At 39.7% G+C, this 14368-nt stretch overlaps 2 protein-coding genes across 13 annotated transcripts in view; one reads left to right on the top strand and one right to left on the bottom strand.

Moving 5' to 3' along the window:
* Nucleotides 1-3692, bottom strand: part of LOC135104927 (synaptotagmin 1-like) — an 88903-nt gene extending 85211 nt beyond the window's left edge. For 6 of the 12 annotated variants that reach the window (XM_064012690.1, XM_064012694.1, XM_064012696.1 and 3 more), the window contains exon 1: nt 3291-3638. The gene's annotated coding sequence lies outside the window, so the exon portion shown is untranslated. Of the gene's footprint in view, nt 1-3290 lie in introns of all 12 variants that reach the window. The other 6 variants (XM_064012691.1, XM_064012695.1, XM_064012697.1 and 3 more) reach the window with 3 other exon arrangements.
* A 4337-nt stretch (nt 3693-8029) lies between these two features.
* The window catches only part of LOC135104926 (dihydrolipoyllysine-residue acetyltransferase component of pyruvate dehydrogenase complex-like), a 126009-nt gene continuing 119670 nt past the window's right edge, over nt 8030-14368 (top strand). The window contains exon 1 of the mRNA XM_064012688.1: nt 8030-8251. Coding sequence (XP_063868758.1) covers nt 8130-8251 — 122 coding nt within the window. The 5' untranslated portion in view covers nt 8030-8129. The remainder of the gene's footprint in view (nt 8252-14368) is intronic.

Below are 14368 nucleotides of genomic sequence, written 5' to 3'. Positions count from 1 at the left end.
TGATAGTAGTACTGATTGTTGCTGTGGTGATGGAGGTGGTTGGTGCTGGTGGTGTTAATTTTATTCTAGGCATGTAGCTGTGGTATTAAGGGAGATGTAGCTGATGACTGTTGCGGTGGTGGTGATGCGATAGTGGTGATGTGGTGATGGTGAAGGTATGATGGCCTGGTCAGTATGCATGATACCACTCTCATTGTTTCATATTATGTGTTTTTTGTCGTCATCGTCGTTGTTATTATTATTATTATTATCATTATTGTTATTATTATTATTATTATCATTATTATTATTATTATTATTATTATTATTATTATTATTATTATTATTATTATTGTGTTATTATTATCACTATTATTATTATTATTATTATTATTATTATTATTATTATTATTATTATTATTATTATTATTATCATTATTATTATTATTATTATTATTATTATTATTATTATCATAACAATGATGATGATAATGGTTGTGGTGGTGGTGGTGGTAGTTGTGGTAGTGATGGTGGTTGCGATCATAACACTAGTAGTAGTAGTAGTAGTAGTAGTAGTAGTAGCAGTGGTAGTAGTAGTAGCAGTAGTAGTAGTAGTAGTAGAAGTAATAATGACAACAACAACAACAACAACAACAACAAAACAGGCATCACGAACGCAGCGGGTACTGCACAGCGAACATTTCTGTTGACTAACTGCACTGCAGTTCCTTCAATAAACATTCCTTTAACATTAATTTCTTGGAAGAATGCTGAAGGAGGTTGTCTTTACTCATGTCAAAAGGCAATGAAATTACGAGGGTCTAAGTACAAAATTAATAGATATATGTATGCATTCAGATGTTCTCTATATATGAAAATATCAATGGAAAGTTGGAACTCGGCAATGTTTTCAATTTGAGAGCAGATTATTAAAAGTCTAATGAGTTTCAAGAACTGATAGAATTGCTTTCTGTCCAGCTTCATTCAGGTCCTGCACCCACCCCTTCTCTGGTACTCTAGAGCCAGGTCTTCGACAATAGTCTTGTATCGACTGGCATACTCGTGGCCGGCCAGTCATTGTGGAGTCAACAGCCTCTTCTTCCTCCTCACCTCCTCCATTGCAGTTTTATAGTGTTTTTTCCCTCATCTTCTGTCATAATCATTGCTATTTCAGCCAGAAACACTCCACTTCTACAGCTTCAACATGGACCTGTTTATTGAAATTCACATTTTCCTTCGTTCAGATGCCTCACTACACCAGCAGTGCATCTTATGTAATGAGAGAAAATATCAAATCTAGTAGTAGATATGTGTTGAATCTGTGTACGGCCTGTGCATTGTTGCTTTAGTGAATGGGGTCATCTGCGCTCTGAACGTTCTGGTGCCACTTAAAATAAAATAAATAAATGAATAAATAAAAATTCGCTAATGGAAATACCTTAGTATAATACTGGCTCAAGTTAAGTGCGTGTGATTTCGCCCTTCAGCAGGAACGGAATGCCAACCCTGCTCTCATATGCGTGTGTGTGTGTGTGTGTGTGTGTGTATACCATGCCCCTTGGGAGCAGCAGTGCAGTAACGTAACGATGTGTAGAGTTTGTGATGGATTTTTCCTTTTCTCATTTGTCTTGCGTGTGAGTTTCGCGGATGCTCATATTGGCACAGTAAGATATTACTCGTATATTGGTGGCGTAAATTTGTAATATATACTGCCAACCGCACAAACTTGGACTGGTACGGAAGCCGGGGTAGAGATGAGGATGGTGTAGACAGCAACATTATAGTGGGTGATAGTTTTTCCACCAAGTGTTAGTAGGACAGCCTTTTAGAATGTGAAGCCTCGCATTATTGAACCAAGGAAACCCTAAACCATCGAAATGTGGATTAGGATCCATATTTACGTGTGCTGAATGAGGTGAGTTTATCCCTGTGGTGAGAGAGGTCTAGCGCTTGTCTGTTTCACTCTGGCAAAATTGTCTGGATGCAAAGGTAGGGAGGCTTCGTAATGCTCAGCTCAATTTACTTGACTTTTGAACTTCTAGCTGATTTTCAACGTCGTTCATGCAGGTTAACTCAAACGTTTTGCTTTATGTCATTACTTAGCTGTAGTTCGACTTACAAAGGAGAAAATTATGCCAGAGATGGCTGAGAGTCAGTCGGTCTGGTCAGATTTGAAGCTCAGGAAAGGTTGAAGAAAAGGATTAACCGCCACAAAGTTGAACACACATCAGTACAGTGCGACATTAGTGGTAGGGAGTGGACTGTGATAAGCGATGTGCAGTGTGCAGTGCAGTGCAGCGGGAACGTGATGCTATTGATGTTGTGTTGGTGGTCTGTCACTCTGAGCTGAAAGGATTCAATGTGGTAACATCATTTGGAGAGCTGCATGTATTGTTAGTGACATGGTTACCGTAGCATGCATGATTATGTCGACTTAGCCTACTAATGACACACAACTGATGATGTTTTAACATGCTTCATATTAGTTCTGGCAGAGGTGTGATGATTACAGAGGTGGCAATGAGTAAGATGCGATAAGGAAGTTGTGGTTCATAATAGGAAAAGTGGTTTTACAGAAAAAAAATATATCTTTCTGTGAGCGAGAAAATATGGAGCGGTGATTGTTATCTTCCATTGATTATGGTAACGTAATAGCTTCATGAGAATACTTTCGTGACAGCCCTCCGTCCTATTGTGGTGTGGTTGAAGACTGCGGCACTGAGAGCACTGTGTGCAGCAGTGGTGCAGTGCCGGGGCAGGAGCGGGCCTGGTGTTGGTATTCTCTAGCGGGGAAAATAGTAGAAATGGTGGTGATGATAAGTGTTGGGAGTTACAGTATTGCTAAATAGTTGTTACAGTATTGATGTTGATTTATTTATGTTTTTGTCGTCGGATATTGTTGTTGTTGTTGTTGTTGTTGTTGTTGTTGTTGTTGTTGTTGATGATGATGATGATGATGATGGTTATGAGGATCATGTTGATGTGATTATAGGTGGTGGTGATGAGGGTAGTGATGACAATAATGGTGGTGGAAGTGGCAGTGGCGACGGTGTAATCACGCCTCCTTGCTGTTTCACCCTCGCAGCAATGCTCCAGGGGCAGCAAGCGAGCATGATTCCCCCTGACACACCCTCATCTGGTTTGATTCATTCACTTTAAGAAGACAGAGGGTGTAAAGAAGACGAAAGCTAGATCGGGGAGGTGGGCGGGGACCCTTGCACGCCCAATATGGAGGAACGAGGATAGATCGCCTTCCCTATTCACAGCCCACACAGGGGCCGTCACGCCCGCCCACCGCTTGCTACACTAACCTGATGAAGTCACAGAAGGGAGAGGGTTAGTGGTGTATGCGACTAGGCAGTGGTGGTGTGAAGAGGCAGCTCAGGAGGCCATGTCGCCCTCCCTCTCGCTGTGGCTCGGTGATGGCGGCGCCTTGGAGATCAATACACAGTCCTTCACCGTCTTCGTCTGCGACCTGCGAGGGTGCTGTGGGCTGCCCGGCGCGAACGATGACGAGGCCTTGAGGCACAGAGACAGCCGAGGGTCCTGCGGGGAGGGAGGGTAGAGAGTCCTCACAAGGGCCAGGGACTCTGCACACACCCGCGACACTGCTGTCTCACCGCGGCACTGCTCGCCACCACTCGCCCTGCTCACCACCAGCACGTTGTTACCCTCCCGATGATTGGTCCGCGCCGTGATCAATGCCAGACTGTGAGCCAATGAGAGGCCTGGAGACTCTCGCCGGAAAGGGCCGCGAGATCGATACTGGTGTGTGAGGTGCAAGAGTGCCAGTGGAAGGGTGGCAGCGCCCTCATGTCGGCCTCCTCCTCCTCCTCCTCTTCCTCCTCCTCCTCCTCCTCCTCCTCCTCCACCTCCTCCACCTCGTCCTCTTCTTTTTCCCCCTCCTCCCCTTCCTCCTCATATTTCTCCCTGTACAACCCTTTTCTATCTTCAGCCTCCTAGCTATGGTCTCTAACCTCAGCCGCGTGCAGGCGTTCCTACTGTAGCTCAGCCCAGGGATGTAATGGTCAAGGGCTGGAAGTAGGGCACAGACAGCTAGACCAGGAGGTGATGTCGGTGGCACAGAATCAATATGAAGTCTAGGCTAGAGTGACACACACACACACACACACACACACACACACACACACACGGAATCAAGTGTATTTGTCACTCATTCATGCATTCATTCACTCATTCATTCATTCATTCGTTCGTTTGTTCGTTCGTTCGATACAGAGCATACGACCGAAAAGAATACAGCATGCCTTTAGAAAGCTGTTGGTATTGATATTGGAGAGAGAGAGAGAGAGAGAGAGAGAGAGAGAGAGAGAGAGAGAGAGAGAGAGAGAGAGAGAGAGAGAGAGAGAGAGAGAGAGAGAGAACCTTTTACTTTGAGTCACTTAAGAATGCTTCTCTCCCTCTATCTCTTCCTCTCCATCTCCTTTCCCTCCTCCTCTTCCTCCGCTTCATCCTACTCACCCAGTATTTCCAATTACCAATGCGATTGCCCACCCACGCCTCCGTCCACTGCCCCCTCACCACGCACCTCCGCCTCCACTTTATCATCCTCTTAATTCATGAATAAGAAAGAAGATGATGATGATGATTAGGAGGAGGAAGAGGAGGAGAAGGAGAGAGAGAGAGAGAGAGAGAGAGAGAGAGAGAGAGAGAGAGAGAGAGAGAGAGAGAGAGAGAGAGAGAGAGAGAAGAATGTTGATGGTGTGAGTAGGAGGAAGAGGAGAGGGAGATGGAGGAGGAGCAGGAGGAGGAGGATGGGAAAGAAGAGGAAGAAGGAGAAGAAGAAGAAGAAGAAGAAGAAGAAGAAGAAGAAGAAGAAGAGGAGGAGGAGGAGGAGGAGGAGGAGGAGGAGGAGGAAGAGGAGAAGCAACGGAAAGGGGGCGACTAGTAGAATCTAGGGGATGTTAAAAGTACTTTAACCTTGACTCCTTTGAAGAAATCAATACGTGTGTGTGTGTGTGTGTGTGTGTGTGTGTGTGTGTGTGTGGGTGTGGGTGTATCTCTAAAGAGACCCCATAGTTAAACGAATTGACAAAATAAATACAAGATTTAGATAAGTAAATACGTGACCTACATACGTACATACAGCTAAAGAACGTGACTCACACACGTATATAGACACTTACATACATACGTACACACATACTGCAGTAGTTAGTCGGCTCTGTAGCACTTCGCTGATCTCACCAAGTTTCCTAATATACAAGGTATGTTTACTTCACGGGAGAGGCTCAGTAACAGCCAGGGACTATTTCGTTTTTCACCCCGTATGTTCCATGCACTGCTGCTGTAATCCGTCTTTGAAACGTGATTAAGTCAATAATTATTTACCTCTCAAAGATTTAGATAGTGTATTTGGAAAGTTTGTATTTTTTTCGCAATTTTTTCGCCTCCAAAATATTGTTTCCACTGGAGGGAAGTTTTAAGATATTTTGAAGGAAATGACAATACCATCGTATTAAAGTCTATGACATCATGTAGAGAAAATCGATTCATCTGGATTTTTGTTTTGATGCCTTTAAAAAATTCTGTGATGTTCAAAAGTTTACATTTTTTTCATGCAGGTTCGATACTCATGCCATTAGGGAAAAAAAAGCCTCGTGTGTCCATGTAGCTCACACATATCCAGCAGATTCATTTTGAGTGAATATTAAAAAAAAATAGCAAAAGTAAATAAATTTCGTAGTATTTCGTAGTATTTCGTAGTACGTTACCCTGCGTAGATGGATAACTGTCTCTTCCATAAAAAGTGAGTAGAAGTGGTGTTAAGAACATGAAAACATCAGAAAACAAGGGCAACAGTAAGAAATTGCCAGACCTATTGAACACGTGCCAGTACCTTTATAAATATAACCTACGTACTTACTTACTCTGTAAATATAGCCTACGTACTTACTCTATTTCCTATTATCCTTATCCATAAATTTGCCTAATCGTCTAAACCTCCCTAATGACTCGGACTGAGGCTATTCCATTCATCTACCACTCTATTTGAGAACCAGTTCCTTTCTACCTCTTTTTTTCTAATTTTATCAAGCTTGAACCATTATTTCTTGTCTCACCCTGATTACATTCCCTTGATATAGATCTTGAATGATAAGACTGCAAAATACTAATACAAAAGTCAGTGTCTGGTCTATATCTAATAGAAAATAAGAGAAACGTCAGTGTGTGTGAGAAAATATTGCACTTTCTGATTGTTGCCCAGTCCCAACTCTCTTGCCACCTGCTGGGAAACCCCTTGATATTATTATTATTATCATCATCACCATCTACAAACGACAGTTCACTACAGGACAGGATTTTCATCGAACAGTTTCTAACCACGCCTAAAAACTTCTTATCTTTCTATCTAGTTTCTGCCTACGTGTCCATCGTTTGTTCAACACATTCCCTGCCCATCCTCACTCTTTTTTTTTTTTTTGTATAGCCTTTGTCTGATCTTTAATCCATTATTATCCTCTTCTGTGTCCAAAATATATTCTTTCCATTCTCTTTTTACAGTTTGGAAATGTGCGTTATTTCATTTACTGGTCACACAGCCAGGCAGTCCATTACAGAGAGTTCAAACCTCATAACAATCGATCTTTGGGTAGGACTGGTGAGACCACTCACACGCCACACACCAACACACTGAGGTCACAGTCTTTCGGCTTACATCTCTCACCTAGGTGTGTGTGTGTGTGTGTGTGTGTGTGTGTTAATTAAGCTACTGGATGACATAGAAGATGCTGTAACAGTTTTTATTTTTTTTTCCAATAAGTTTCCCTCGTTAAACTTTTCATCAATGAAAAAAAAAAAAAAAATCTCGTTCTGCAGTAACCTTACTGTTCACTTCCGGTGTTAACACTTTTAAGTTAATAAAATCATTGAACAAAGGAGATGTAAACTTCGATCTTTAAGAAAATAAGCAGGTTAAGAATCATAACAGTAATGCTCAATTAAACCAAGTGCAGAGTTAGAATAACAGATAGTTAGGATGGCCTTTACCTTGTGTTGGACTACTGGTTCGCAAAGAATGAAACAGATGTGTGGAAAAGTTAACAGTGAGCTCGAATACGATTGGGTTTAATTACAAGAAATAAATGTATTGATGGGAATGAGATATGATGTCAGTCCAGCAGAGGCTTTTTTGTATAGGAAGACTGACCTCTGGCTGACTCCTCATGATGTTTATAGGATTTATGTAAGCAAGGAAAAATTATAACTGTTACCCATGACTTATGTAAGTTTTCTGAATTAGAGAAAACGGACAAAATTTTAGGTATCTCTAATAGTTTCATAAAGGAGTATATGTAAAGTTAAACAATAATAATATTAATGTAGTTCAGTTTTATAATAACTATAAGCTCACACTCTTCATAGATCATCATTCTTAGTGTATAATTCTATTTAACAAAATGGTAAATATACAATTAAATGGTTTGCTTACCGACATGTAGTGTGTGAGGTCTTGAATTACTGACTTTTAAGTGGTATTATCCCAAGGAGGAAATATCAAACATAGAAGCTAGAGCCAAGCTAAATTCGAGCCGCCTTCACACCATCCAGGTGAACAAGCAAGACAGACCTTTTCCTTGATATCAAAGGCTATTAGTGATATGAAAGCTGTTGGAACCGAGATTAGCGGCCATCTCAGATTTTATTAACTTTTATGCTGGTTTTGAAATTCCGTACTGCACCTGTTTTGTAACTTTATGCACATTTGAAAATACTCATTGTGGAAAATATCATATATATATATATATATATATATATATATATATATATATATATATATATATATATATATATATATATATATCAACGTAGGTGTAGTGGCTGTAAATGTTTCTTCATGTTCCACGCCTAGGGGAAACTGGCATGCCTTAACCTTCTCTTTATTGTAAACACATGGAAGATGGAACAATAAATATGTAAAAATGTCAAATGAAATCAAATGCCTTGCAGGAGATGCTGACATCAAGATCTGACATAACACTAATCATGACATCTGTATGTCTGGAACATCAAGATCAAGATTGTGAAGGGCAACCCAACACCACCTGGCCATCCCCAGCAGGCCCCTGTCCCTCCCCACCGGGCCCGTCGTCTGCAGGAACGAGAGTGGAAAAAGTGCAGGTGAAGTGATGTTGCGCTTCACGTATTCCCTCAGAGCGGTCCTACCCACTTTGCTGCCCAAGAATGCACCCAAGAGAGTACACCACCGCTACATCTCGGCCTTGGTATTGAGTGGCAAGAGAAAAGGCAGGTCTGTAAAAGTGATCGCCGTTTTCCTAGCCGGCGCGAAAGTTTGCTTTATTTTACCAGAACTGGGTATAATTTTCATGTTTTATTCACCATTTCTGTGAGGTGCTGAGGAAAGGTGCACAATTAGTGGTTTTATTTGGAGGGTTAGACAGCTGAAAATGTTCTTGTTGGGAATTTGTGAAAATGTTATACCTTAACGGTTTTCATTATTTACGGTGGATGAATTCAGATTTATCTACCATTAGGGATCATTGTAAAATAAATATGAACATTTTTTCCCTTTAGATTTTGTTAAGGTTAGGATTATTATGACGTTAGATTCAAGTTTGGTCAGGGTTAGGGCTTAGTAAGGTTAGATATTAGGATAAGAAATTCCAGCTTTGGTTTACAAAGCATTATTTTGGGTGAGATTGTGATGTTCCCTCAATGGCACTGAGAAATTTATCAAAGGTTAAATGAACCCTTGGGTATGAGAGGCAGTAACTGAGCGGGGAATGACTAGGAATGGAAGTGCATATAGTGCTTTAGTTTTTGGGGCCATAATGATTGTCAGGTCTCAAGAACAATTTTGCATTCTTTGTACTCATGGTTAGATGTGTCACACTCATGGAAGGAAGGCAATGGGCTGGTAGAGCCACCCAGTTCGGGCATCTGCACATAGAGTAGGATAGCCTCAAATTGTACCAGTCATTGTTGTCAATACCCATTTATGAGTGAGTGGACCAAGGAATGGACAGTCACCTGATAAACATTTTGACACTAAACCAGGACTTGAGCTTGGAACTTTCTGCATCACAGTCAAATGTGTTTCTGCTTGAACCATTACACTCAGAGTTTAAAACTTTAACTGCTGTAGCCATTTAACAAGTCTTGGGATCTGATAGGAAAGAGAGGTTTTTGGAGAAGGCCTCAGAAAAATAAGTAAATAAAATAAATGAATAAAATAAAATAAAATAAATAAATAGATAAAAAATTGGAACTACTGTTTTCCACCACACCTCCAAGCCTGTTGTCCATAGGGAAGAATAAAGAAAAATGGAAGCATATACAAGGTGCTCAGAATAGTAAGGACACTTTCCACCAAAAGTAAGCAGGACTCTAGCTATCACCATAACAGGGGCCTCATTTTGCCTTCAGACATTGGGGAACAATTGGCAACATACCATCTTGTGAGCACTGTATAGGAAGTTTAGGTGATGAAGTCTCCTGGCTGCCATTGGAGCATTTTAGTAATATGAGAGTAAGGAAATTTTTTTTTATTATGAAAGGGTATAGAGAGGACTATTTTTCATTTCTTGTTTGTTAAAAAAATGCTGAAAAAACATCCTTTGTTGCAGTTTTGAGAGGGCACTATTTATAAGTTCCTCCAAAAATCTCCCCACTACACAATTTCTCAGAAAAATATTTAACAAATAACTTACCACATTGCAAATTTCTAGGATGTACTTGAGACAAAAGAGAGCAATTGAAAACAAAACAGGATAAGGATTTGGAGCTGAATATTACAATGTATTTATTGTCATCACATGATAACACATTTGGAAATTTTCAGATATATAAAGTCAAAGACAACAGTTGTGTCAAGGTTTTGTCTGAATATTAAATGTAACTTGTGAAATGTTATGAAAACCTGAATGCAGTTATATGTTAGCAGTTGGCAAGCCTCAGTCCCTTAAGCTGCTATTTAGATAATGGTTCAAAGCTTCATTTTTGCCACTGATGAGACAATGACTATGGCAAACCAAGAGGATATTTTTTCTTGATGCAATGAAGGAATTTATTTCTCCAGTTTGTATCTTATGATGTAGCCGTCTCTAATGTTGAGTACTATGTGGGAAAGTTTTACAAGCAAATGTATTGAACATCACATGTGCTTCAACCATTGCTTCAAAAGGAGGAGTGGTTTGAAAAGACATTGCAAAAGGAGGAGTGGTTTGAAAAGACATTGCATGAATCAGAGAATGCAACACTCACTAGGATATGAATTATGATGACATATAAGGTGTGGTGAGTATTGAGGTTTCCATGGCAGTATTACTAACCATTCCTATGACATACAGCAGATAGCACCTTAAGGTTGACCCTTTACAAGATATTTTAGCCAAAAAATTACATGACTTTTGTCTTTGACTCTACATGACATCAATCCCTCTGATGAACTGTTTTTTTTTCTTTTGAATAGCTAGGACAACCAGATCTTTAAAAAGGATAAGTTGTCCTTAAAAGGTTAGACCTGACAGTCCTACTCCACATTCATTAAGGAAAACATTTAGAAACATTCAAGAATTATGCAAGAGTAATATTTATGCTTGAAGTTTTTGTATTCATTATAGTAATTATAATTTCCATTTTGCACACTTAATGCATCTTTAAATTGGTTTGAGAGAATCATATTTGTACAAAACCTCTGGTCAGTTGCCAAAAATACATTAAGTTGACAACACTATTGGGCACAGAATGCAGCTTGTGGTGGGCAGTGTGTGTGTGTGTGTGTGTGTGTGTGTGTGTGTGTGTGTGTGTGTTTGGTGAGCAGTGCTGTGTGCAAAATTTGAATTGGTGACATTATGTGAAAAATCTAATCCACATACACTTCCCTTCTGGTGCCAATCCACATAAGTTCAAATCTGTGAATTTTCAACCTGTGAATGTTCAGGGTTTGCTTTATAGCTGAATACTGATTTCCATCTTTTAGCCTAAAACATGTTGCCTCTCTTCCTCAAAATATGGAAATTTTTTGATGGCTATGGACAGCTAGAAAGTGATAGATTATCAACACAGTATTTTACATTATTTTACATACTTTACAAGTGTGATAAACTCTCACTATATTGGATCAAAAGGAGGGAATCCCAGTCTGATATATTTGATAATCTGGATTATCTGACAATTGAAAAGACTTGTATGCCCACTGATCCTATTATATAACCTGGCTCACAAATTTTTTCCCTCTAAAGTATAGTACAGTGTATGTCATAGGATTGCTGAATGACAGATAATGCTTAGTAATCTACATAAGTACTTATATGGTGCTGGAGTTTGACTTGACACTTATCCTTGTAAATCATCTTTTTCTAGTTTAGGCAAAAAATATGTTAGCATGGTGGAGAGGGAGAGGGAGGGAGATGAGGAAAGAGGGCAGAACTGCAAATATGTGAGGAGAACAGCATGGCATGGGTGGGGGAAGTATATTGTTATTGTTGTTGATGGGTTGGTAGATAAGATGTCCTTGTTTTTTTCTAGTTCAGTACCAGGTATACTTGTCATGTCTTAGGTTTTTGCTCTTTGCTCTGGCCTGTACACATGGCTGGACTCTGTCATATAAACCAGATATCATCCAGTTTATGAGAAGTTTGTACAGATGTATGAGAGTCAAATATTAGAAATATTTTGATATATGAACATCTGATATAGCAACAGTCAATTGCAAAAGCACTTGTGTGTGTAAACTGAGATTATATTGCAAACAAAATAGGATGGAGTTAATATTTCAAAGAGTGAATGATGACTTTTTAGGACAGATTATAGTAGCTTTGCAACACAGGGCTCACTCATCCACTGCATGAAGACAGTTATTAATTGTGGCATTTGCAGTGGTCTGAGTTGCCAGTGGTTACTGGATGTTTTAATGTAGGACTCGGTGTACATTCCCACAGTTGTCTGGAATTATGCATGCACATTCTAAAACTGCCTCTGTAGAACAGTTATTATAAGCTGAATATTCACAACTAGGCTTTTAATGTTTTCATTTATTTCTAATCTCCAGGGCCAGTATTTATAGAAATTCATAAGGCTATGAATCTGTCATAAGCCTTCAAAATGCTGGATATATTTCATAAATATTTCATAAACTGTTTAAATCTGTCATAAGCGCTATGAAATTTTCATAAGTTCATTGCACTGCTAAGAGCTCTTATTGTACTGCCTGAATCTTCTTTGATTTCTACAAGAATATAAAGTAACATCATAGGTCAAGAAGTCACCTGGCTCCAACACTGAACAGGCATGGTCACTAAAATTTGTAAAATGATCCCTGACTGGTGCAAACCAGTCATGTAGCCATCTCTGATGTCTGGTATCAATTTTGTCAAAAGTTAGCTCTGCATGTAAAAATCGAAATCTACTCACATACATTATTGCACCAAGTACAGGGTGACCAAACTCTTCCCTCAAAAGTGTTTTGTATTTTGTTTTGGCCTAATAAACCATGTGCATGTAGCAAACTTCCATAAAAAAAAAAATAAATAAATAAAAATAAAAATCACTGCAATCTGTTACCCTGATGTGTGATGGAAGTTTATCATTATTTGAAAGCCTCTGAGAAATGTCTGCAATTATACCTTCAGTTTTCTGATTAGTGTGGTGCACGATATTGGAAATCATATCAGATGTTATGAACAAGTCCCATGTCATTTCTTCTGCATTTACTGACCTCACATCTCTGAACAGTTGGTCAGTGAATTAACTGTTTCTCACTAATGTCTTGCTCTTTCTCTGTAGGAGCCACTCTTCATAATAATTATGAAGAGTGGCTCCTACAGAGAAATAACAAGACATTAGTAAGAAACAGGTTAGTTAATTCAATGACCAGTTGTTTAGATGAAAGTTTTTTTTTTATGTAGGAAGGACACTGGCCAAGGGCAACAAAAATCTAATAAAAAAAATGCCCACTGAAATGCCAGTCCCATAAAAGGGTCAAAGCAGTGGTCAAAAATTGATGAATAAGTGTTTTGAAACCTCCTTCTTGAAAGAATTTAAGTCATAGGAAGGTGGAAATACAGAAGCAGGCAGGGACTTCCAGAGTTTACCAGAGAAAGGGATGAATGATTGAGAATACTGGTTAACTCTTGCGTTAGAGAAGTGGACAAAATAGGGGTAAGAGAAAGAAGAAAGTCTTGTGCAGCGAGGCTGCAGAAGGAGGGGAGGCATGCTGTTAGCAAGATCAGAAGAGCAGTTAGCATGAAAATAGTGGTAGAAGATAGCTAGATATGCAGCATTGCAGCGGTGAGAGAGAGGCTGAAGACAGTCAGTTAGAGGAGAGGAGTTGATGAGATGAAAAGCTTTCCATTCCACCCTGTCTAGAAGAGCAGTATGAATGGAACCCCCCCAGACATGTGAAGCATACTCCATACATGGACGGATAAGGCCCTTGTACAGAGTTAGCAGCTGGGGGGCTGAGAAAAACTGGCGGAGACGTCTCGGAACGCCTAACTTCATAGAAGCTGTTTTAGCTAGAGATGAGATGTGAAGTTTCCAGTTAAGATTATAAGTAAAGGACAGACCGAGGATGTTCAGTGTAGAAGAGGGGGACAGTTGAGTGTCATTGAAGAAGAGGAGATAGTTGTCTGGAAGGTTGTGTCGAGTTGATAGATGGAGGAATTGAGTTTTTGAGGCATTGAACAATACCAAGTTTGCTCTGCCCCAATCAGAAATTTTAGAAAGATCAGAAGTCAAGCATTCTGTGGCTTTCTTGTGTGATATGTTTACCTCCTGAAGGGTTGGACGTCTATGAAAAGACATGGAAAAGTGCAGCGTACAAGTGGATAGGGCAAGAAGTTTGGTTTAGAAGATCATTAATGAATAATAAGAAGAGAGTCAGTGACAGGACAGAACCCTGAGGAACACCACTGTTAATAGTTTTAGGAGAACAGTGACCATCTACCACAGCAGCAATAGAACGGTCAGAAAGGAAACTTGAGATGAAGTTACAGAGAGAAGGATAGAAACAGTAGGAGGGTAGTTTGGAAATCAAAGCTTTGTGCCAGACTCTATCAAAAGCTTTTGATATGTCCAAGGCAACAGCAAAAGTTTCACCAAAATCTCTAAAAGAGGATGACCAAGACTCAGTAAGGAAAGCCAGAAGATCACCAGTAGAGCGGCCTTGATGGAACCCATACTGACGATCAGATAGAAGGTTGTAAAGTGATAGATGTTTAAGAATCTTCCTGTTGAGGATAGATTCAAAAACTTTAGATAGGCAGGAAATTAAAGGAATAGGACGGTAGTTTGAGGGATTAGAATGGTCACCCTTTTTAGGAACAGGTTGAATGTAGGCAAACTTCAGCAAGAAGGAAAGGTAGATGTTGACAGACAGAGCTTAAAGAGTTTGACTAGGCAAGGT

Source organism: Scylla paramamosain, chromosome 11, assembly GCF_035594125.1.
Source record: "Scylla paramamosain isolate STU-SP2022 chromosome 11, ASM3559412v1, whole genome shotgun sequence".
NCBI classification, from domain to species: Eukaryota; Metazoa; Arthropoda; class Malacostraca; order Decapoda; family Portunidae; genus Scylla; species Scylla paramamosain.
The sequence above is the reverse complement of the archived record's forward strand: the minus strand, read 5'-3'. Positions and strand labels throughout refer to the sequence as shown.